General features: G+C 45.5%; 1 protein-coding gene across 1 annotated transcript in view; it reads left to right on the top strand.

Annotated features, from left to right (window-relative positions):
• Positions 1-9712: 9712 nt before the first annotated feature.
• Positions 9713-23823, top strand: part of Uba4 (Ubiquitin-like activating enzyme 4) — a 27315-nt gene continuing 13204 nt past the window's right edge. Inside the window, exons 1-7 of the mRNA XM_077674342.1 lie at positions 9713-9902; positions 9960-10219; positions 11170-11295; positions 11365-11455; positions 12506-12598; positions 14592-14712; positions 20243-20317. Of these exons, the coding sequence (XP_077530468.1) occupies positions 9812-9902; positions 9960-10219; positions 11170-11295; positions 11365-11455; positions 12506-12598; positions 14592-14712; positions 20243-20317 (857 nt within the window). The 5' untranslated portion in view covers positions 9713-9811. The remainder of the gene's footprint in view (positions 9903-9959; positions 10220-11169; positions 11296-11364; positions 11456-12505; positions 12599-14591; positions 14713-20242; positions 20318-23823) is intronic.

Raw genomic sequence — 23823 nt, 5'->3', positions numbered from 1 at the left:
TTCTTAATGGCAGCGCCTGAGGCATGTCCGCTGGCGCGTTCCGCACCACAGCTAAGGGGCCTAAAACACGGATAGTATGATCACCACATTGCGGAGGCTGTACAAACCCTGTTAATCATTTCATATAGGTTGTTTTCATAGAGTTTCTTACAATATACACTAGAGAGGAATCTGGCGCTAGCGTCTATGCGGCTCACATCAAGGCCGTCTGTGTCGCCATGGACCGTCATTAGCGTCATTAGATTAGAGTGAACTATTCTAGTTCACTCTAATTAGATCATGCGCTCGCCTAAATTTCATCATTGGCTTGGATTGAAACGTTTTAGTAACCGCAAATTTAAACAAAGTTCCACAAAAACGTGAGAAATAGTGTGCAATTATGTCAGTGGGAAATAAAACAGGCTGTTTCAAAACTGAGAGAAACGGAGCAAAAGCGTATTTTTGCCGGAACGTTTGTTCCTGCTATTGTGCAGGCCAAGGTGGTAGTTACGGACAATGTTAATATTTGGGGAGGAAACCCATTATAGACTCTTATTTTATTAAGTTTACTATTTCAAATAACAAGTTGTTTGAAGAGTGTGCAAAGTTTTTGCCGCGTGCCTATGAAAACGTTACCTTCGTGGTGAACTGCTGCACCGACCGTCAGCTGCAGTTTCACAAGAAAAAAGACTACTTCTTAAGCGCCAAAAAAATACAGGGACATAGAGTGAGACAGGGACAAGCGCTAACTTCCAACTAAATTTTATTGACCAAGCGTGAAATATATGCATGAAAAAAAGGTCCCCAAAGAGTCCTGCGTTCACCAAGTGCACAGCGCTGTGGAGGCGCAAAAGTCCTGCGTTCATCAAGTGCACAGCGCTGTGGAGGCGCATGTTTCTCGGCTAAAAGAATCTGGGTACCCTGAGCACGTCATTGTGGCAGTCTGTGAGACTGTCCGCAGGCGTGAAGGGCTACCAGGAAAAGGGGCCGAGACCAGTGTACAGGATGGTAATGAGCGGCGTAAGACGGCCGTGATACCGTAACTGCATGGTGTTGCACACAGGCTCAAGAAAATAGGGCAGAGGGCCGGGGTTCTGGTTGTCATGTCCGCACCGCTTAAACTCGCAAGGCTGTGTAAGGAAACGTGTCCGGTAAGGCAAGAAAACAGTGGGTGTAATGTTGGACATAACAACAAGTATGTCGAATGCGATGGCGGCGTAGTGTACCGTGTGCCGTTGGCTTGTGGTATAGTATATGTAGGACAGACTGGCAGATGCATCAACTCAAGGCTACGTGAACACCAGAATAACATACTAAAAAGAAAAAAATGGGAACCTCTCAAATCACTGTGCTAAATGCCAGGGGTGCGAACCCTACTTTTCAAATTCAGTCACGTTGTTTCATGATTCTGATCAACGCACGCGTGAAATAGTTGAAGCGGCTGAAATGCAATTAGGTGATTTTGAATGCGTCAGCACAACGTCGATAGCCTTGTCAGTAAAGGAAGCAGTGTTCTTGAAAAAGAACTGGTCATGGTAGTGCCTGACACGTGTGGAACAGCACCGAGTTCGTCTGTTATCTCTTGTGTACATGTAATTCTAATCTTTTCTGTTTCTCCTATCGCCTTTTTTTCATGTATATATTTCACGCTTGCTCAATAAAATTTAGTTGGAAGTTAGCGCTTGCCCCTGTCTCACTCTATGTCCCTGTAGCCCGACTATGTCCCTGTACCAACTAGCCCGAACGCAAGCCCTTCTTCAATAAAAAAGAAAACGTGGCGTTAAACAGTCGTGGACGATTACTAGATAGGACGGATTCAGGCGCCCGTATATCTGTCGTATCTTGTCTTCGTCGAAGTACCTTTTGTTTATTTTTTTCGTCAGCTACAAATTTCGCGACGGCATATTACCCGCTCATCCATACGTCCTTCGACTGCGGCATGACCAACGTGAGGTGCGATCACGCACTGCCTGCTGTTTCACCGAACACGGCTACCACAGAACAGGAAGGATTTCGGCTTCCTCGTAGCTCGTAGACGTGTTAATGCATAGTGAATATAAAGCAAATCCCCAAAACCGCTTAAGAATCTAATTGTCATGCCAAGCCCGAGCCAAAAAGGGGGTCTTCCCATAAACCCCCACAACGACATGGAGTACCAGGCGCAGTTTCCTCTCTAGTATACTTACTAAAAAACTCTATGGTTGTATTCACTGGCGAGGCACGCATGCAGGCAACCATGTAAGTGGGCCCACGGCCGGGCTGGAGGAGCGGCGGGCGCGCACTTTCGCGCTCGCCGCTCCTCCAGTCCGGCCGTGGTGGGCCGTCACTGGTTACGTCGGACTCCAAGGGATGGCGGTACTTGTCCGTGCTAAGCACATGACGTGTGTTGGACGTTCCAAACTCTACCCCACCGAACGCAAAGTAATGTCTCGACTCCAGTGTAAATGCGATTAATAACATCTCTGTTGACACCAGCATTGAGAATCGGGTTGAAACGGAGCGGACGACGCGCGCCGGTGTTTCTTTTTCCGCGGCGTGCGGGCGCAGTGACACAAGCCGCGCATGTCCGTGGCGCTTCGGCAATGTCCGGGGTCGTTTTCAGAGTTGCCAAGCGAAGAAATTGACACCTGAACTTTTCAGTGAATACCATCTTTAGTTTTCGTGAAGCGGCGCTGGTCGTCGGACAGTACTCAGGCGGCCGCAGACGGAAAGGCTAGCGAGCGGAAAAGGGCAGGAAAGAGCGACAGGAAAGCGGTAGTTTCGTTATTATCAGCTAAAGCGATATAGGCATATTATACTGCAGGCGGTGCTGGTTAGGCTTGACTTGTGCGATGCAAAATGCATAGGTGGTATTCATTGAAAAGTTTAGCTGTCAATTTCTTCGCTTGGCAACACTGGAGACGGCCACGGACATGGCCGCTGCGCCACGGACATGGCGCGGCTTGTGCCACTGCGCCCGCACGCCGAAAGAAAAAAAAACGGTGGCGTACGTCGCCTGCTCCGTTTCAACCCGATTCTCAACGGTGGCGTCAACAGAGATGTTATTAATCGCACTCACATTGGAATCAAGGCGCTACTTTGCTTTCGGTGGGGTAGAATTTGGAACGTCCAACACACATCATGTGCTTAGCACGGACAAGTACCGCCATCCCGCGGAGTCCGACGTAACGAGTGACGGCGCACTCGCATGGTTGCCTGCATGCGTGCCTCGCAAGTGAATACAACCTATATTCCAGCAAATGCACCGACAGAAAAGTGCACAATGCACTGGTAGCGTTACTACGTCGGGTATTTTGCTTTCTGCTCATAATCACGAGCGCTCTGCTGGGTCATAATCATCACAGCTTGCGGGCCGCTCGGTGAGGTGTGGAATATCGAGTTGATGGAGTGGTACGGTGGTTGAAGTGCCGTGTCGTCTGAACCAGACTCAATCGAGAAGCAAGTATTCTCCACATTTTCCCGAAAGCTGTTTCGGGTAGGGATAGTTGTTGCTACGTCCATTTTGAAAAGGGCCTCTTGGTCTTATTGAGAGTAGTATACTGAACATGATTGCGCGTATTTTTTTTTATCTGGAGGGGCCGAGTCTAACCCGTCGTGACACGGCGTGTACAGTTGTGCACGCGACTTTCAAGATCATTTTTGTGAGTTATAATCGTCGCCATCCCCACTTGAACCGCTCAGCCAGCCATTCGCATTTCCCGCTTTACGGAATGGTGCTGCCCGTGGGTGCTGAATAGACCCTATGCAAAATGCGCCCCGCCATCTCACGTCGACTCCGGTAACTAGGTCCGCCATTTTGGTACGGTCGTTTGAAACCGAAACCAATTAGCAAAACATAGAAGGCGGGCATTGACCGCTCTTGGTGATGAACTACAATGCCGGAGCATTGCTTCGTGCCGCAGAGCACGCAATGCGGAAATGCCGGTTCAAATGGAGAAAAGGTGCGTGAAGTTCCACGCTTTTGAACGAACTTTGTGACGCGAACTGTGCCGGCGCGGGCAACCTTTGTGACACGCTGAGCGCGGTGCGCTTGGAGCGAATATTTGTCGTTGGTTCGCGAAGCGCGGGGTTCCGTAGTCGCCGTCCGTATGAAAAATACAGCTGTGTTGGAGTTCTGTTGTCCAGCCTTTGTATTCTAAATGAAGCCTGAGCGTGCGCCGCCTATTCACGCGACTGACAGCGGCGCTCGACCGGGAAAACAGTACCACACTTTGCCAAAATTAGGCTGTTTCTTTACTCGTCCCTGTGGCTCTGCGCCCGCTTCATTTCATTGTTAAATGGTACCGCTTAGCCCCTACACGAGCTTTTATCTTACCTAGGGATGTAAACAAACTTTTCTTGCCGCACTACGCCGTCACGGCGCGGTTGAAAATTTCCTCTGTGGCGGGCGCGCACGGTATGGGAGTGTGTTGTTGGTTTCTTCTTTACGTTGCATTTAGCCGCGTGTCGTTGCAGAAGTGGCGAACTGTTTTATGATGATCTAACGGTGGAAAATTCGAGCTTTGCACTTGGTTCCCTATTTGCCGGGATGAAAGGTTTGTTGTTACGTCAAGTTAACTTGGTGCCCATTGTCGTTCCAGCAACGATGTATTTACTGTCGAACATTTCGCGACTAAAATACACTCACTCCTTTAGTTTCTCACATGCTGCATGCATGCCTCCGACGTAATGATAGTGGCCACTGATGTAGGTAGCTGAGACAATTTTCAAGTTTTATTCAAAAAGAAAATAGAAAACGGCCACAGTTGCATCAGGCCGCCGCGCATCAGCTTGAGTGCTTTTGCGTTTTTGTGGATATAACTGTGGATATAAATGGAACAAAAAGAACCATCCGCGCACCCCTGCATGTCGCGGTCTAGTAAACACGACGTTACCCAGCCTCTGCGTGCTTGCGAGATGCCCACGGCGAAATGTGGCATGAATGCTTGCTGGTAGCTCATAGGTGACCCTTCAGGTGACTGGGGGGAGGTTCAAGTTCAGGTTCAAGTAACTGGGTTTGAAGTTCAGGTTCAAGTAACTGGGGGGAGGGGGGGGAGGAGGAGCGGGAGGCCAGCGCAACTGGGGCAAAAAACTCATTCCCAAGGCTACCAAGTTTTCTCCCAAGCGCCTGCACGGCACTTTGTTGCTGCTCGCATTGCTCCTGTACTCGAAGTGCATCGAACAGACGCATTGGCAAGGGAAGGGAGGGGCCATTTTATCGCGGGCTTCTCCAGTCAAGGTTTTGGACACTCGCTGGCTTGATGCCCTGCTGTCTCGGACGCCCCCACTGTTGTGGCAGCTCAATGCACGCAAGCTCCGGTGGCGCACAGCAGCCAGGATGTGACTCCATGCTCCACTGCAACCCGCCGGGCACTCGCACGATGCCTCCCCAATCGCCCCACTGTCCGTTTCAAAGGTGAGGCACACAACATAGTGCCGGTCACTTTTCTTCTGGGAGCGAAAGCAGCTGCTGAGCACATGAATGAGGCCCAACCTGCAAGAACAGAGAGAGTATCAGTAAATAACACTCAGGGAAGAACAGGACTAGTCCACTACAGTTTATGGTAAAGGGACAGAGCAGAAAGAAGTGGCCGCATGGAACAGACTCAAAATGACCAGATTTTGTGTCTTGCTTAACACTGTTGCAAGGGCAATAATCTACACCTCAAACAGCAACGATGTCAAAATTGTTTGTCAAGTTCGAGCGTGCAAGTATCTCTGCATGCTTTGTTAATGCATTTTTCAAGAGAAGGAATTTTAAAATTTAAAAACCTCAGCGTGGGTAATGATGTATACCAGTACCCGCATAATCGTGTTCGTCATAACTTAAGCAAGCAATAATATGATTATCTGGAACTCACTTCCAGAATCTTTCGAGATAAACAGGTAAACATTCGGGCTATACCGATGACCCATCGAATTAAAAAAAATCTTCTAGTTCAGTGAGTTCGAGCTAACGAGGTTTTACTGTTTTATCTATTGGTGCACACCAAAAACATGCGCTTTAGAAACAAACACAACCACCCCACCGCCAAAAAAGGAGAAGAAAGACACACAAACAGATTTTTGCGCAGAGCATGCGCAATAAATAATGAACACACACACAAAAAAAGAAAATTCAAGGCGTTTGTGCGCTTTTGTAGTTGACTTCGCCGCAAAGCACGATTGCTTTGCGGCAAACGCGTGGGCGGACGATCGTCACGGAAAACGGCCGCAACCTTTCCGTAAACATCTTCGCCAAAAATCATCCCGTAAATTCCATGTACAGCATTTGAAAATACCTAATCCACCCACTAGCGCTATGGTCTGGCGATTGTCGCTCTCCTCTTTCAGGGTTACTGCAACAGGGTCGCCGCTACGCATTTGCGTGGTAAACAACGATGAACAAAGTGCACTACAAATGCTCATACCGGTTAACTCGCGTCAAGTAAAAACAAAGAAGGATTTACTTACTGCGAGTCGCACGTGTTTGTCCGCACCGATGAAGGCGAGCAATGCCCCTCGGTGACTAGGCGGCATGCCCTGCTCCACTGCCGCTCGGATGGGTCTTTGGCGCGGCACTCCGAGTGGTATGAGTCTTCAGACACAGTCGGCAGCGCAGGCAAGTCCTTCGTCCACAATCCGCGGTCGAGAGCCGGAAAACACCGTCCAGTTTGAGCCATACCGCGTTACCGTCACCTACTCTTCCACAGTAAACAATACGAGACTTCCCGATCGGCGCCCGTACCAATATGGCCGACGGTCTCGTTTACATCAGTGTTGCTAGATCACCAAGCAATTTCGCATAGGGTCTATACGCCTAGAGCGCGGCCTGTAGGGGCGCCACTGAAATCCCCCTAGCGGCCCGTTTCGAAAGCAGGCGCGGGAGTCCCCGGCCCGCTCCCGCCTGTCGCCGTTGCTTTTGGGGCTCGTTCACGACAGCGATTTACCGTTTGTCCGCGTTCGAAATACCGAAGAACGTGGAGCAGGCACTCTGTTTGCAAGCCTGGTGTGTTCACGAGAGTATAAACGTTTATGACGCGATCTTAGTGAGATCTATATGAGCGCCGGGCGTGCGTCCCAGGCCGGCGTCCTGAAGCCAGCATTTGCATGCAGCTGATTGTAATTCCGCTGCCCTGTAATTTAGTGACAGTGTCTCCGTAAGCAGTGTTTCCTCCGATGGTCATGTTGCGGCCATATATACACACTATGATGTAAATCGACTTTGTGCACTTACAAAATCCACCGGAGCACTCATACCTGACAGCACGCAAGTTACGCCTGCCAATATCGCATATCAGATATTGATCAGTACCATGACAAGCCAATGCGGCATAAATTTCACAAACATCGTACCAAAGAAGTACGATGGATAATGCAAAATTACACTCCGGAGTCAGCACGCGATGACAAATTTAATGCTGGGTCGTCTTGTCCCGAGGTGAGCGCTCGCAAAGATTCACGTGTTACATTTATCCTCCACGAGAAGCGCGAAGATGGGCTTATAGAGTAATCCGCGTCCGTGACCAAACTCTTCTTCGAAACATCGTCATATGAGTCATGACACAGGGAGACTGCAGAATCTAGCATAAACCGAAATCAGAGACCCTTATCAGATACGACACTCTTCCAACGAGCCCGTGTGTACGAGATTTCGGCGCACGTTAAGGATCTCCAGGTGGTCAAAATTAATCCGGAGCCCTCCACTACGGCGTGCCTCATCGTCTCCGTTGCGTCGGCGCGTTAAACCCTGCAATCAATCAATCAACTCTTCCAACGACACCTCGTATCGCTTGTGAACTGCCTAGCCTGTATTCTTCAAAAAATGAGTCCGCCGAGTGATCAGCCGTTTTTCAAGGCGAAAAACAAAAGAAAAGTGAACACGCAGCTTGTGTGTGTGATTACTAAAACGTTCATTCGTTGATTTCGCTCCGCATTAGTAAACAACGATAGTTCGATAGTTAAGCGTCCTCCTCCTCATCCCCCCCCCCCCCCCCCCCCCCATATCTTGCGAAATACCAGTGCCTTTCGCATCTAGTTGGTCTGGTGAATAGTATACCTTGCTCAAACAAACGTCTTTAGCATTTCAGAAGCTGCACTCGGTTTTTTTTTTCATTCCCGTACGACTATTCTATTTATTCCTTACTTGCAGACCATTCATTTTCCCGTGGTTTCATTAACATATACCTTGGTTCTAATTAAAAGGCATGAGTGGGCACATATCTGACAATGCACAGCCTTTGAGTGTACTTAACATTTTCGCGTGGCTTATATTCCCATAAAAGGCACAAGTTTTTGACAGCTATTGGGTTATCACGTCCCCGAAACATATTTTTCTACGACGTACATATTCGAAGCAAAGCCGCATTTGTTGTCTGCGCTGCAAAACGAACCAACCTCTTACAGTGAGAATATCAGGTCTAAACGAGGCGACAATAAATAGAATTCACTTGTGCTGACGGGTTCGAAGGTGACAGCGGTGATATGCTGCTGCCATCGCCGACGCCCGCAAGAGCGACCAAGAAGCGCGCAGAAACGCCTCCCCGGGTAGCTCTTGTTGGCGCTGGAGCGCTCTTCCAAGACGCAGCTGTTTCTTTTTAAGTGCCCTAAACGTTCAGTTAGCTTACAGACGTCACCAAAACAAGTTGTTTAGAGCGCAGAAAGGCAAAGGGAATCGAAAGGAACCAAAACACTGCATGACCACCTATCAGCCACGCAGCGCTAATCCCGCAAACGCCGCGGAGAAGCGGCGGCAGGCGGCGCAGCGATCGCGAATCTCGAGGCGTATTCTTTTCGAAAACAAGAGAGCAAGATGGACGCCTCCGCGTTTTACGGCGCGTCAAGTATACAGGTGTCCTTGGTGTTACTTTTTCTGTCTAGTTAAAACGTTTATTAAAGCAAAACTGAAGCTGTTACCTTATCATATAAGGGCTGCAGATTACAATAATGTCTATACGTTTTCTATTACAGCTATGGTTAGGAAATGGAAGTCACGTTTTCGATGGCGTGCTTACGATTAGGACACGACATAATTTATTAACTACTAATGATGTCGAGTTCTCTATGGTTTTCATACGCAGGCAGTTACAATTTTTTCTGACGGCTACATCCTAATTCGTGTCGATATCGAGTGCAGCAGAAATTTCGATGCACATTTATAGATATGGCTGGATTGAAAAGCGTCGAGAAGACCGGTAGTTAGTATAGCGGTCAGACTTCTAACAACCTTTGACGTCTGTTGAACATTCAGAGTTAATTGCTTCGCCCTCGGAAAGAGTTTTTCAGAACATCGAGGGCGATGTAAAGCACCTCCAGACGCGAGATATGCTAGCCTTCATGAGTGCTGGCACCGATAACCACGCGGTAGATTAATTTTCTCTATGGGTGTTTTTTATGTTCCTTTATTTGAGGGGTATTACAGGAGTCTTCAAAACAACGAAGCGCATGGGCGCGCGCACGCAAGCACGCCTTTTTTCTGTAGTGGTAATTTTGCTAAACATTTACAAAATTATAGAGTTTCAAGCAGTGTACTTCCGAGCTTCCGAGTGCACGCCTGCGATTGGCGTGGTCTCGCCTGTCATAGTTGCAGTCGTTTGAATCTCGCGCCATTGCTAGGTCGTGACTGAGTGGGCCAACGGGCCGGGTTGTAGCCATGCTGCTACATAATTACACCGGCGGGGAAAAAAAAATACTTATTCTTTCCCAAGCTTCGTACGTAATACTTGGTTAGGTGCAGTGATTTTTCATAGAGCCCTTTTGCTTTGCCGTCTATTTGGACGTCAAAATAGAGGGCGGGCAGCCTGCGCTTTCGGACGTTGCTTTCGGACTCGTTCTTGTCGTTCGTAGCAGCAGTTCGTTGTTGTTTGGAAAAGCCATGGAGGAGACGAAAGCTGTCAAAACGGGGAAGTGGGCAAAATACGTAAGAAGATACAACAGGGATTGGGAGCTTGACCCTGACTTCAAAGGTATGCGTGTCCAATAACTGCGCGATGTTCATTAAGTCGGAATTTGCAATCCCGCAGACTGGATTGCCCCAGCGCGTACGGAGTCCGACAGCGCCGACTCGAAGGACATGGCCTACTGCAGAGCCTGCAAATGCACCCTAAGACCCCACTCGAAAGACCTCAAGCTGCACACGCAGAGGCGAAAACATGTGAGGAACATGGAAGCGATGAAAGCGATGAAAGTCGCTGCTGTCAAGACCGCGTCTATCATTCACGTGCTCCTCACTCCCAGAACGTCATCGCCCAACGAAACGGCTCTGGGAGTGCCGCAGCATCAGGTAATCTGGCATAGCTCGCTGTTTCGTTGTTTGCTGATCGCAGCCAACGACCTCATTTCTGTCTTGCGCCAACACGTTTGAAAGTTCCCGCGGGCAGGTCTCGACTCTTGCATCGATTTATTATACGTGCACCGATTGCTTATTTTTGAGTCGTGAAAACGTTTGTACCAGGGTTGAAATTCTTCGCAAGTGTGCCTCGCTACACCCGTTAATATTCCTCTAGTCAAACAACGTAGATCGATAAAAAACGAATTAACATGTCAATCCGAGTATGAACATCTGCTTGCTTCGTGGGCTGCCGTTCAGTGTGGAGTATGAAGTAAAAGTAGCTCAGGCAGTCCATGCAATAATACGTTTGAATGATACCCTATCCATACTACCCATACCGCAGTATGCAGTTGCGATAACGTGGAATGCACTTCCACGTAATGTAAAAAACTGGCCGAAGCTTCGTACAATGCTTACAAAAAACTTCTTCCACAAATGCTGACACAGTTTCTCTATTTATGCCTCCTCTGTTCTCATAACCTTGCCTTTGTTTATCTTAAACCTTTCTTGTGCTTTCATAACGCGTGTTTTTTACGTATGTTGTCCTCGTGTCTATTCCGTTATTAAACCCCGAACTAGCAGTCAAGACTACGGGTCCAAAGAGTAATGTGTCTACGCATTAAAACGATGTAAAACGGTGTAAAAGAACAGAAAAAAAAAAAAATATCGAAGGCCAATTGCCTCCTGTTCGTAAACCGTAGGTTCGAAAATTCGCGCTCGCCTTTGACGTCCGGTCTTTCCTCCAATGGGGAGACACGCCGATCGTGACGAAATACAAAATGGCGGCGCCCATGCCGGTTCTTTTTTTTGATCGACCGGCGCGTTGTGAACAGCTGTATCGGCCGCAGCAGCGCGTTTCACCTGGCCTGTCGCACTCATGCTTTTGCGTTGCGGTGTACTAGGACGACTCGTTTGAAGATACGGAGGGCGAGATGAGTACATCTGCTTCCGAAGTGTCGGCGTTGCGGGCCGAAGTAGCGGCAAAGGAAGCGGAGATACAGCGACTTCGCCAGGCACTGTCGCAGCAGGTAACGACAGTCGATACTTTCGGCGCCGGTTTCCCGATTCGAAGTGCCTCACTGGCCTTTTTTTTTTAGGCGACCGACAGCGTGATCGATGAGGGGCTAACCAAAAACGACGTGTCGCGCTACAGCCGTCAGATGCTGTTGCCCGGTTTCGGCGTCAAAGGCAAGTGGTTGTCCGTGTTGCGTCTACCCCGTAACAGAGTTTTTAAAAAGTGTTTCATGACTTTGCTGATTTGTCGTAGTGCATCATACCTCGAAAAAAAAAAACTTGGTTATGAATCATACCCCTTCTTTTTTGTGGCTTTGGCAGATTATTCGCGCCCCTAGAAGCGCTTCGCTTGTGTCGAATGAGTAGTTGACATTTATATTGCTAGAGTAGCCTTGGCCAATAAAATAGACACGGTACTTTGTTTCCCCTTTACCTCCCGAAGAGGTGCGTATGAGAATAATACCCGTGCTACACGTACACGAAAAATGGCTAAGTGTTTGAGGCCTTAAGATACCCATATTTGGGCGGGCTGTGCTACACACGAAAATGCAAAGGTATTAAATGTGTTAGTCATGTGGGTGATCATGACCACAAAGAGAAATGCACTCATATCTTTGAAGTTTTTAACGTACAGGAAAACGTTTAGAAGGTTTAAAAATGTTTCTTGTGAAAGAAAACGGGATTAAAAATAGTGTGTTCTAAAAAAAAATGGTGTAAGCCGTTTCTAAAAGTGGCTTCAACAGCTGCCATCACCTGCCAGCAGTAGCCAAATCTGAAGAATTCAAAACGACGAGTAACACGATGATTTTCCTTTTGCCGCTGTTTTAGTGAACGTCTCCTTCAGAGCTTTGCCACCAAGAATGGACAAAAAAATCATCTTATTTCGAAGTTCAGCTACATTTCTGCGTCAACACTCTTGTGCTGAGAGTTTCGTTGGTTTCATTTGGTGCTCATCGCGTTCGAGAGTAGGCCGATTTAAGGCGTTTGGGACGGTGAATGAGCTGTATGGAACTCCTTAAGGCAAAAATGACATTAGAGCAAATGGCATTAGATTTTCGCATGTAGCAGCAAATTAATGGCACTAAAAACTTGAGGCGTTAAGCACTTAATGCCATTTTTCATGTACATGTGGCACGGGTATAAGTTTAAAACGAGTTTAGCGCTGTAAAGCACCAGTGATTACAGCAAGACGTGTAATAATTCTGCTTTGTTGCATTGTTGCAGCCCAGAAAGCACTCAAGTCGGCATCGGTTCTCATCGTCGGCGCCGGTGGTCTGGGATGCCCTTGTGCTGCATACTTAGCTTCTGCTGGAGTCGGTGAGAGATTTCTACCTGTTGCTGCTAAGTTGGATTTTAGGACGACAGTGCCTGTTTGACATTAATTCTGCTTGTATTTTGGGAGGGGGGGGTAAAAATTATCACGGAATGCTTAGTCTTGTACGAGCCATATGTGAGTGAAAAGTATTTACCGTATTTTCCGGTCTTTAAGTCGCACTTTTGTATTACTCTCCCCCCCTCCCCCCCCTCAAAACGACAGTTTTTCCGGAAAATAAAAGCATATAAGACACACCAGCGTACAAAACGCACTTGTTAATCAGGTAAACTTGTAGAGGATCAGTTTATTAGAAAGTGCAACGAAAGTAATTGGTTGCGGCGTCCGCTGCCTCTGAACGCACCCTCCGGTAAGCAGTGCTAGACACGTGCATCTACCATCCGAAGTCTGGACGGAACTAACTTCTCAAAAACAGTTTATTGATACACACAAATGGCATGTACTTACAGACGGCGTTATGCAAAACCATCGAAGCCTTCTTCCTTGGACTCGTTAACAAATAATTCATTCATTTAGATCATAGAGCTGTGTCTCTTAAGGTGCGCTGACATCACGCAGCACACAGGCACCTTTTTGAGCGCAGACCATGCGGGCTGCCACGTACCGGATTTATTCCATACACAAGTCGTACCAGTGGATAAGATGCACCAACGAAAATTTCAGAAAAAAAATGTGGCTTATACATCGGAAAATACGGTACACATGCATTTTCAGGCAGTCGAGTGAAGGTTAACTCACTGTAGACTGCAACGACCGCACAACTCAGGTTGCCAAGTCATGTACACTCTGCTCCAAGATGTAGAAAAGGCATGCTGGGTCTGGCTGGGTTTGCTAATTGTGTTTTTTTTTGCTAGACTGAAGCTACATCGTAACATATTCATCTGCCCATTTTTAAGGGGGCACATGGTTATTTGGGACCGAAAAAGTGCCCCAAAAAGCATTTTTTAGGTATCACTTTTCTCTTGATTTTCACAGTTTTTTCTCCAGAAATTCTGTACGTGGAGCTGTACCAGGTACTTGTAAAAGCCATAGAGGGCCGATTTCAACAAAGAAATAACAATTTTCCCATCATTCCCCACTTTTTCGCCACGAGTGGTATCGCAGTGATAGGAAATTCTCGAGGGGCACATCTCAGCATGTAGTGCAACTAGGAAGATAATTTCTTTTGCACTGTGAAGCGGAATGTTTAAGCCATCCAAATAAGGGAAGCAGATTTTGCGTTTTATGCTTCAGTAGTTGTTTAATTAGCATTATTCTTAATTGGTTAGCAGGAGTAGTTCTAACGTAAAAGTTAGAATTGATGTAAATGTCTATGTGATTGCAAAACAAAATAACTGCTTCCAATATTTCATGCTCCACAACGTCTGGTATCTATTCATGCCTTGCTGGTAATCTTGTGTTGAACGTTTTTTTCCCCAATTGTTCTCAGGAACAATCAAGGAAAATTTCTAACTCAGAAACTAGTTACCTCACATCAAAACTAATTAGATATTTGAAATCAGGTAAAAAAAACTGAACAAGCCGACAGAGTTTTGTCAGAATTGGTTGGAAAGCGAAAAAAAGTTTCTGAGACTGGTGTGCCCCCTTAAAATTCATAGCATTTTTATGAGTTCAACCGTGACACTTTTCAGGTGGAAACTTTTATGTCAGCAATGTGTTAAGCATGCAAATTAGGGACTGTGTTGAGCCACACGTGGGGAATTTGCGCACTGTGGATGTCTAATTTTGTTTTATCGTTGTTTTACCGTATTCCGATTTTATCATGCGTGTCTTGGGTGTGCGTGGCGTGACCTCAAGAATGTACCGGTGTGCGCACGATTTCTGTGTATATATTTGCCTTCTTTTCCTAATAAATCTTAGTTGGAAGTAGCGCGTGTCCCTGTGCCTCTCGTCGTCCCTCGTTTTACGTTTTGCGCTTTGAACGCTCTTGCAATGGAATACCAACTTGCCCAGAAATCCGCCTTAATCTAATTTAAGGTCGGATCGGGATCGTTGACTTTGACGCTGTCGAAGAAAGCAACCTCCATCGACAGATCCTTCACTCCGAGGCCAAAGTCGGACTGTCCAAGGTGGATTCACTAGTGATCGCCCTACGACAGTGAGTAGGATCTTCTGAGGATGAGTGTTGTGGATACGCTATTACTTTCTGGCTTCTTTGATTTTGCCAGGGTGACGTTGTTGGAGGGAAGTGACAAGCTGCAAAAAGTGGTATACATTATACCCGTGCCACACGTACACGAAAAATGACAATAGGTGTTTAAGGCCTTAAGATACCGAATGACATTATTTGGGCGGGCTGTGCTACACGCGAAAACGCTAAGGCATCAAATGTGTTGGGCATGATGTGATAAAGACCAAAAGGAGAAATGCACTCATATTTTAGAAGTTTCTAACGTAGAGAAAAATGTCTTACAATGGTTTAAAACATTTTTTTGTGAAAGAAAACCTTATGAGAAAAAGCGTTTCCCAAAAAATGGTGTGAGCCATTTCTAAAAGTGCCTTCAGCAGCTGCCGTCTCCTGCCAGCGGTAGCCAAATCCGAAAAATTCAAATCGACGAGGGATACAATCCTTTGCCTTTTGCTGCTGTTTTAATGAACTTCGTCTTCTTGAGAACCTCACCAGTAAGAGGTCACAAAAAATCGTCCTATTTCGAAATTCAGCTACATTTTTGCGTCAACACTCTGGTGCTGAGAGTTTCGTTGGTTTCATTTGGTGCTCATCGCGTTCGAGAGTAGGCAGATTTAAGGCGTTTGTGATGGCGAATGAGTTGTGCGGAACTCCTTAAACCGAAAATGGCATTAAAGTGAATGTCATTAGACTTTTTTGCATGTGGCAGCGAATTAATGGCATTTAAACCTGAGGCATTAAGTACCTAATGTAATGTTTCATGTACGTGTGGCACTGGTATTATAGCTGGCGCAAAAGTGAAAAGAAATTGTACCCTCTGTGTGGTGTTTTCTGAGCCTGTCGCTAATTGAAGCTGCTTTTTAAAAGCTTCATCGCCCGTCTGGAAAAAGTGCAAGTGCGTACCAAAACAGTGTTAAAATAAAAGCAAGCTTTAAGAGACGATTTCCTAGGTGACGTGTGTATATGCACGATTTCCTCAATGTTTGCCGTCAGAAAGGGTGTGGCACAAAATTTGAACACATACCGTATTCTCGCGTGTATAACCTGCACCAAAAATGCGAAAAATTCAGTGGCAAAGTAGGTGTGCGCATAATACGCGGGGTTTTTCCTTTAGTGCAGCTTCACGGCAATGCATGCTGTGTTGTGAAGCTCCTACGCAGCGATTGTGCAAAACATACAAAGACAAGGAATCAAAAACAAGGACGAGCGCACTCTAACAACTGAATTTGATTAGGGAATTGTGACTTTCGCCTTGCAATCAGTGTATTCTACTTGCCAAACATGCGTTTTTTCTGTCTACATAGTATGTAATGTGTTGCTTGAGCATTAGCTTTGGTGCAGATTTTCCTGTACCAAATGTGCGGGCAATACGCAAGGATTCTTTTTTTTTTTCTTTTCCGGTGGGCTTCAAGTGAGCGTGCGGATTATATGCAGGGGCGGGTTATACGCGCGAAAATACAGTACTCCTACACACACACATTGCACGCATGGCATGACGAGGAGGGTGGGGTTGATGCTTGCAGTGTGGTGTGATTACCACAAAGGAACTTGAAAGATTATGGGAATGTTTTGGGGACTCGTTAAGCTTTCCAGGCATATGGCTATGGTTGTCAAGTGTGGCTGCTATGCATTCTTTTTTTGTTAGTTGGTGCTTACAGGAACCAGTGTGGCTTTGCGCACTCTGCTTATGTGTCTTTTTTTTTTTTTTTTTTTCACTAAATGCATGCATACATGTTAAAGGGTCCATGAAGACAAAATACAACTTTGGGTAACTTTAAAGAGTTAGGCTTCAGTACCCCACTCAGCTCCATTCAGGCCACGAAAGATGTTTTTTAACCGATAAAAACGCAAGAAATACTTAAGAACTTTCAAATTTCGTGCCACAGTGACGTGTTATCGGCACGAGTGACGTCATATGGGCTATCACTAAGAACGTATTTTCAGTGTCTTAACTCAAGGTTAGCATTCAAGTGATTCGATCAAACGGAACTAGTGGCCCACTACAATCGTCCAGTCATGTGTCCTGGCGATTGATCTTTTCGGCCGCCGTCAATCGCCCAAACAAGATTCTGTGACGCCATAGAAAAGTTGCCGGAAACTGGCTAGCGAGTCGCCACTCCTCCACGCGTTTGCTTTAATATCTCCGTTATTGTTCCGAAGTTTGCGATGAAATTGGTATCATTGTTATCACGACAGAGCAGTCTTTCTAATGAACCAAGCTTGTATTTTGTCTTCATGGCCCCTTTAATGAATTTGGGTGCCGCCTATTACATTATTTTATGATATTACCGTTACAGCTTATGGGTCAGGAAAAACGCTGCGAGACTTTGCTTAGACATCTGTGCTATCATCATGGGGCATTTCTTTTTTGGGAGGCAGCTTTATTTCAAGAGCATATGGTCAGAAAATCAGTCCTGGCCTGAAGCAAATTTTTTCGCCACTTAATCTAAGCTTAACGGTACAGACCATGTGAAACAAAAATAGAGGCCATACAAGGATATAATATAAAAAATATACAAAGCATATACTTATCGCAGACAGCCTGCACAAGTTGGCCTGTTCCTCTGTCTTTGCGGAAAAGTTAGCCTGCTTACAGCTTTGTCATGGTGTTTTCACTAGCAGACAAAAAAAAATACTGTGCTATCAAACTTGGACAATACTGTACTTGACACATCAGCGAGCTGCATTCCTGTCGTAGCACAGGTGTTTTTCTGCTAGCGTCAGGTGTTCAGGAAGGAGGCAGGCAAGTTGTACACTGAACTGTTTTCGGTACCGTTTGTCGGACTTCCTGTGAAGTCTCGAGTTAGCAGTATGATGAAAGAAGGGCAATGTCCTGTTAGCAAAAGCAGCTTTGCAGAATGGCTCGCTGTAATTAAGTATTGGGCATTGCTGTCTTTACTTTTGATCAGTGCGTATCATTACCTGAGTATACTTCTGAACACGGGCTGCAATAGACAGTCGGCACGAAATGAAAATGCCATCAATAACATCCCAACTCGAACACCTGAGATTCTCTGGTTTTCATCGATAGGCCAATAGGTCAATAGGCAATAGGTCATTATTCAGCTCAGTTGCACCAGCGAAGTGCACTGTTTATCATTGGTAATTACACTTTGTAAGTGTATGACCGTATTGTTATTCTGTCTCCGTGAGTCAAATATCAGTGCGTGTTTATTTTTTGTTTGTTTGTTTGTTTCACGTGCGGCTGTCTGTACAAGAGCTATTGAGCTTTCTGGACAGAGTACAGGCAAAACGAATGTTGCGTGCCATCGCTAACTTTGGCCACTTTATTTTGCGAAGTCATCGCATCTTCATTGTGTTTACAAACTGTTTGGTGAAAGAGCATCTGTTTTGGATTGGGCATAATTAGGTTGCCTCACATTGAACATATCAAGAATAGGGGCTACAGAAAGAGTGAGAGAGTGCAACAAAAAGCCTTACAAATTTTTCGGAGTGCCTTTGCTTTCTCACAACTTTGCCAGTGACCATTAATGTCGGTGCAAAGCAGAATCTTTAAGTCGGTGCAAAGCAGAATCTTAAACTGCTCTTAAAACAGGTTCTTCTAATTTTCAAGTGAACTTTGTGAAACTTGCCAGTCCTGCTGCTTTTTTCCACTGATTTCAAATATGCCATTATTTCTTGAGTAAGTCAATTAGTTCCCAAGTTAATTAGAGATAATTATCCAGTTTTGGAGGAACAATAGACAGAACACTGTTAGTCATAGCACTGTAATCTTTACATTTTCCAATACTATGACCAATGGTGGTTGCAATAAGAAACACGGTTTCTTTATGCACTGCTTGGAAATAATTTTACAGCTCATTAAACTTTGGTGGCACCAGTGGTAAGGAACCATCTTGAGTGCCGACTTCAAACACCGAAGTTTAATGAGCTGTAAAATTAGTTCCAAGCAGGGCCTCAAGAAACCGATTCTCTTGTTACATTCACCAGTGTTCATAGTATTGGGAGATATGAAAATTAGTCTTATGACCAACACTGTTTTGTGTATTGTTCCTCCAAAAATGGTTAATTATCTCTAATTATCTTGGAAACTAATTGACTCACTCAAAAAATAACGGCATATTTCAAGTCAGTGGGGTAAAAGCAGCAAGACTGTCAAGTTTCACACAGTTTACGTAAAAATTAAAAAGGAAATAGTTTTAAGAGCCATGTCCCCTTAAAAAGGCCTGGAAGACGAAATACAAGCTTGGTTAACTAAAAACACTGCTCAGTCCGATAACAACGATGCCAGTTTTAACTCAAACTTTGAACAGTTAATATAGTTAATAAAGAAAACAGATGAAACGGTGGTGAGTGGCTTACCAGCCAGTTTGCCGCCTGGTCTTCTGACAGTAACTTGCTTGTGTGATTTGTGGCCACCAAACAAAGCCACCATTCAGAAACATGACAGCTCAGTTGGGGTGGGGGTCACTGGTTCTGTGTGATCGTACCACTCGATTGCTAACATGCAGTTAACGCCTTAATAACTATGTTTTTGCTGTTCCCCTATTAAATCAGTGTGGGCATCTAACTAGCGTGAAATTTAAAAGTTTTTCAATATTTCTCGTGCTTTTCTGGCTAAAAAAAGCATCTTTCAGGACCTGAATTTTAGAGGAGGTTGGGAGCAGTGGATCAACGTAGGTGGGCAGCTAAAGTTTTTTTGGTACCTATGCATGAAGAGCGTGGACACGCAGTGGTTAAGGAAGACTAGAAGGCTGACTATTAAATATGGTAAGAACAGTCCAAGACAGCCAAGGAACCAAAAAAGAGGCAAGGCAGATTGAAATGAATAAATGGGGAGAAAAAATGGAAGCTAAAACATCGCTAGAGATGTACCAGGCTGAGAAATTAGGCATCAGAAAGGAAAATTTCTGCGATAATTCCAAGGTCAGTGCTTTGCTTTTTGAGGCTAGATGTCTGCGGAAAAGAAACAGAAACTATGCGGCACCTAGTGTTAGAATGTGAGGGTATCCATCCAGATCTACACAAGGGAAATATCCGGCTTCCAGAGGCCCTAGGATTTAGGGGTAACACAGAGGGAGTTAACTTCAAGGCTGTCAAGGGAATGAAAAGAAGATTAGAATGCTTGTGGACGAAAAGCGGAGAGGGGAATATTGCCCAAGACAGTTACCACCGGTACCAGAAAAAAAAAGTATTTTGTGCCTAATAAGCTTTTTGTGCCTGCCCTAAGCAGTGCTAGTATTAAACCAAGAGTGTAAAACATGGTTATATTAGTCCTTTTTGGTAAGATGACATGTCATCACCCCGCTTCAAAGGGGAAACCAATAGCAATCATCAGCATCATCATAATTGAGTCGCATGAGGGACCAAATGTTAGTTCTCTCAAATTAAACGGGGCAATATTTTGTTTTCATGTCTTATTTGAAGTTGAACTGGGGTCTGGATCAGTGCAAAGGAGCAGCCTTGGATGCTGTAGCTGCAGTTGAACTCACTGTCTTGCCATCTTTTGCATGACAAATTGCATGACTTCTTTCTACAGGCTCAACTCGCAACCCGAATATGTCCGGCACGAGACACTTCTTGACAGCTCCAATGCCTTGGACATCATCGGCAGGTCAGGACTGCATTTTGATCTAGTTGCAGTAATGAAATGTGGAAAGTACGGCGACAGGCTACAGCTAGTTGTTGTGGCTTAACGTGATTGTTTAACATGATTAAAATAACTTGGTACGTCGTAATGGCCAGCCAAGAGAAATAGTGTCCGCAAAAGCGAAATTTTTTCAAGTTTTTGAAGTTCTAGCTGTCAGTATAGTAAGTTTAAGGCTGGTGCGACGTTGTGTAAATGGCAAAAAGTATTGTACAGGGTGGTGCGACGATAACTGGAACACTTCAAAAATTTTTACTGAGCGAACCGCCGCTCTCTTTGTGCCCAAACTTCACATGAAGGTCGCATTTTGTGGTCTATTTTGTTTGACACCGGGAACAACGACGGTACTTACCTGTTTATTCTGAAAATAAATAAAAACGATTTTCGCCTACGGGAAAATGGCGGCTGATTTGGACGTGCGAGTCAGCGCAAGTTGATCTTGGAATGACGATGCCACCTGGGGTATGAAGAGCGAAACGCACGTTTGGGATTCATGAAAGGAAGGAGCCAAATGGTGCAGCAGACGGTCAGAAAATGCACCTAGGAAGGAGCAAAATGAACTAGCAGACGATCAGAAATCCCGCTTTCACATTTTTGATCGTCTGCTACACCATTTGGCTCCTTCCTATGGTGAATCCCAAACGTGCGTTTAGCTCTGCACACCCCAGGTGGCATCGTCGCTCTAAGATTAACTTGCGCTGGCTCGCACATGCAAATCAGCCGCCACTTTCCCGTAGGCAAAAATCGTTTTTATTTCTTTTCAGAATGAGCAGGTAAGTACCGTCATTGTTCCCGGTGTCGAAACAAAAGACCACAAAATGCAACCTTCGTGTGAAGTTTGAGCGCGAACAGAGTGATGGTTCGCTCAGGAAAAATTTAATTTTTAAAGTGTTCCAATTATCGTCGCACCACCCTGTACAGTTGAACCCCGATAATACGAATTTCGTGGAATCATGCGAAACCGTCGTATGACTGGGGTGTTATATGGTCGTGGTACGGGTAAATGCCGGCCTAGTGGATGGTCTCTTACGCTACAGGTGGGCTAAGAACTTATTTAAACTACTATAGTTAGCGTGTTCCCGTGTAATTTGCGAACCCATAGCTAAAATCTCGTTTCTTAAAAAATGAAGCAAGCTCGCACTGACGTGCGAGACTTGAAGGAAGCGAAGCTGCACGCAACCTTCACAGCCATTGCGAAAGTTTAAGTCTACGATTGCAGCTGATTTGCTTCTTCTTCGCTGTTGAACGACCTTTACTCCATCATTGTTGCTATAAGTGTGAGCTTTCTTCATTTTTTTGGAAGTGAGAATCATTGGGCATTACCTTGGAGGGGCGTACACAATGAAGTGTCTTTCTCGTTCCGAGCAAGCGTTGCCACGATTACAGCGAACGCTGGAGTTCCTTTTTTCTGACCAGTCTTGGCCAGTCTCCTCGAGTGGCTATGCTTGGCTTGACAAACGTGTGTGCCGGGGACGTTGGGAAGTCGCCATGAGGCACGCACACATGAGCGCTAGTTATTTCCTCTGTTTGTTAATTGCCGGGCGGTTGTCTCGAGGTCCACACTCACATGCGCGCGCTCGGCAATTTCTTGGTATTTCTAACTGCTGACGCGAAAAATTACGATTTGCTGAAGAACTTCGCTCTTAAAACAAGAAATGGCTATTTTGTGCCCCCCCTCCCCTCTTCAGCATCTGCACTAGCCCATGAGCCATGCGTTGCACAGAGATAAGCTGTGGGAAGGCCAATGCGGCCGAGCAAATTGTGAGGGAGAAAAAGTGAAAAGTTTAAAACTGCCAAGGCCAAGTGAAACAAATGATAGTGCAATGCAGTCATGGGGAAAAGGCGAGAAAGAAAGGAACAGTGTCAAAAGGCACTGATAAGCAGAGAGAGAGAGGGTCATAAAAGAAACAAACTTGGATTGAGTGGGCGAGGAAAGTGGGTGTTCGGTCACCGCCGTGGTGTTTCATCGTATCCGTTTTCATGTTCGTCGGCTCCATGGGGGCTTCAAATTTGCAGTTTGCCGGCCACCTGCGGTTGGCGATCTGCTGCTGCATGGGGCGATCGAAGCTTACCGCATTTTCGCGCATATAACCCGCCCCTGCGTATAATCCGCACGCCCCCTTTCAGCCCGCCGGAAAAGGAAAAAAAATCCCCGCATGTTACCCGTACATTTGATACAGGATACGCTGCACCAAAGTTACTGTTGAAGCAACACATCACGTGCTATGTAGGCGAAAAAAGCATATATTTATCAAGTGGAATGCACTGACTGATAGGTTAAAGTCACAATTCGCAAATAAAATTCAGTTTAAGTTAGAGTGCGCTCTTCCGTGTTTTTTCTTCCTTGTCCTTGTATGTTTTGTGCAATTGCAGCTTCATGGCACAGCGAGCATTGCCGTGAAGCTGCACTAAAGGAAAAAACAACCGTATCATACGCACCCCTATTTGCCACTGAAATTGTCGCATTTTTGTGCGGGTTATATGCGTGAAAATACGGTAACTCCTGCCTACCAGTACCCGCCTGCTTGCTTGTGTCTCTTCAGTAAGTGGTCTGGCCCGCCAGCGGACCTTTGCAGATCAAGCAGTGTCAAATGGGAGTCAAGAATAAAGGAAGGTCAAGACGAGGCGGCGAAGCGGTGTAAAAGATTAAGAAAAACGCCGGTTTATCTCTGCCAGGGTCGGTCATATGAAGAGGACCGAATGCGCCTGAACGTTGTATAATAGGGGTTTCTAATTCGTTGTTTCTGTGGGGAGTTTTCCGGGGCCACGGTGACCTGTCTTAAGAAGCGGGTTGTCGCAAAACCAGGGGACGTACTATCGAGGTACGACTGTAGTTCAACTTTGTGCTGGGTTGTTTCATGCAACTTGGTCCAGAGATTAAATCTTGCAATAGTAATTGTTTTGAGTGCTGTGGACACCTCAACCTGTTTTCATGTTTTGGTTGATTAAAAATTAGTCAAAGACCAACTTTTAACAAGCAAATCCAGCCAAAAATTTTCAATTACGAAGTTCTGGAGCATCACAGGAAACAACTAACACAGCAGCTTTCAGCAAAATTTCTTTAATATAGAAGATTTGTCAATTATCTAAAATGCATTCACTAAAGTGCCATAATTTCCCTCTCGCTTCATACTCTTGCAGAAGCTTTGCATTCAGCATAGTTTTTAACACTCCAAGTTTTGTAATATGAAATGTTCGACTAAATTTTCTGGTTTAAAAATTAATTATTTTTTGAAAGGTGATTCCACGATTAAGCAAAATACGAAAATAGTGCAACACTGTGCAGACCATTGTGAGTGATTTTTAATTACGTTGCTATTGGAAATTAAACGTTTTCAATTTTCATTTTCCGTTTTGGTTACGTGAAACACCCTGTATGTTTTACATATGTTGATTTAAAGTGCATGTGCACGTAATCACCACCTACGCAGATAGCTCACGTACAATTATGATGCCGCATTTATGCGTACACC

Source organism: Haemaphysalis longicornis, unplaced genomic scaffold (genome assembly GCF_048455015.1).
Source record: "Haemaphysalis longicornis isolate Haplotype H1 unplaced genomic scaffold, Haemaphysalis longicornis Haplotype H1 scaffold_6, whole genome shotgun sequence".
Classification (NCBI taxonomy): Eukaryota; Metazoa; Arthropoda; class Arachnida; order Ixodida; family Ixodidae; genus Haemaphysalis; species Haemaphysalis longicornis.
This window is presented reverse-complemented; position numbering and strand designations above follow the sequence as displayed.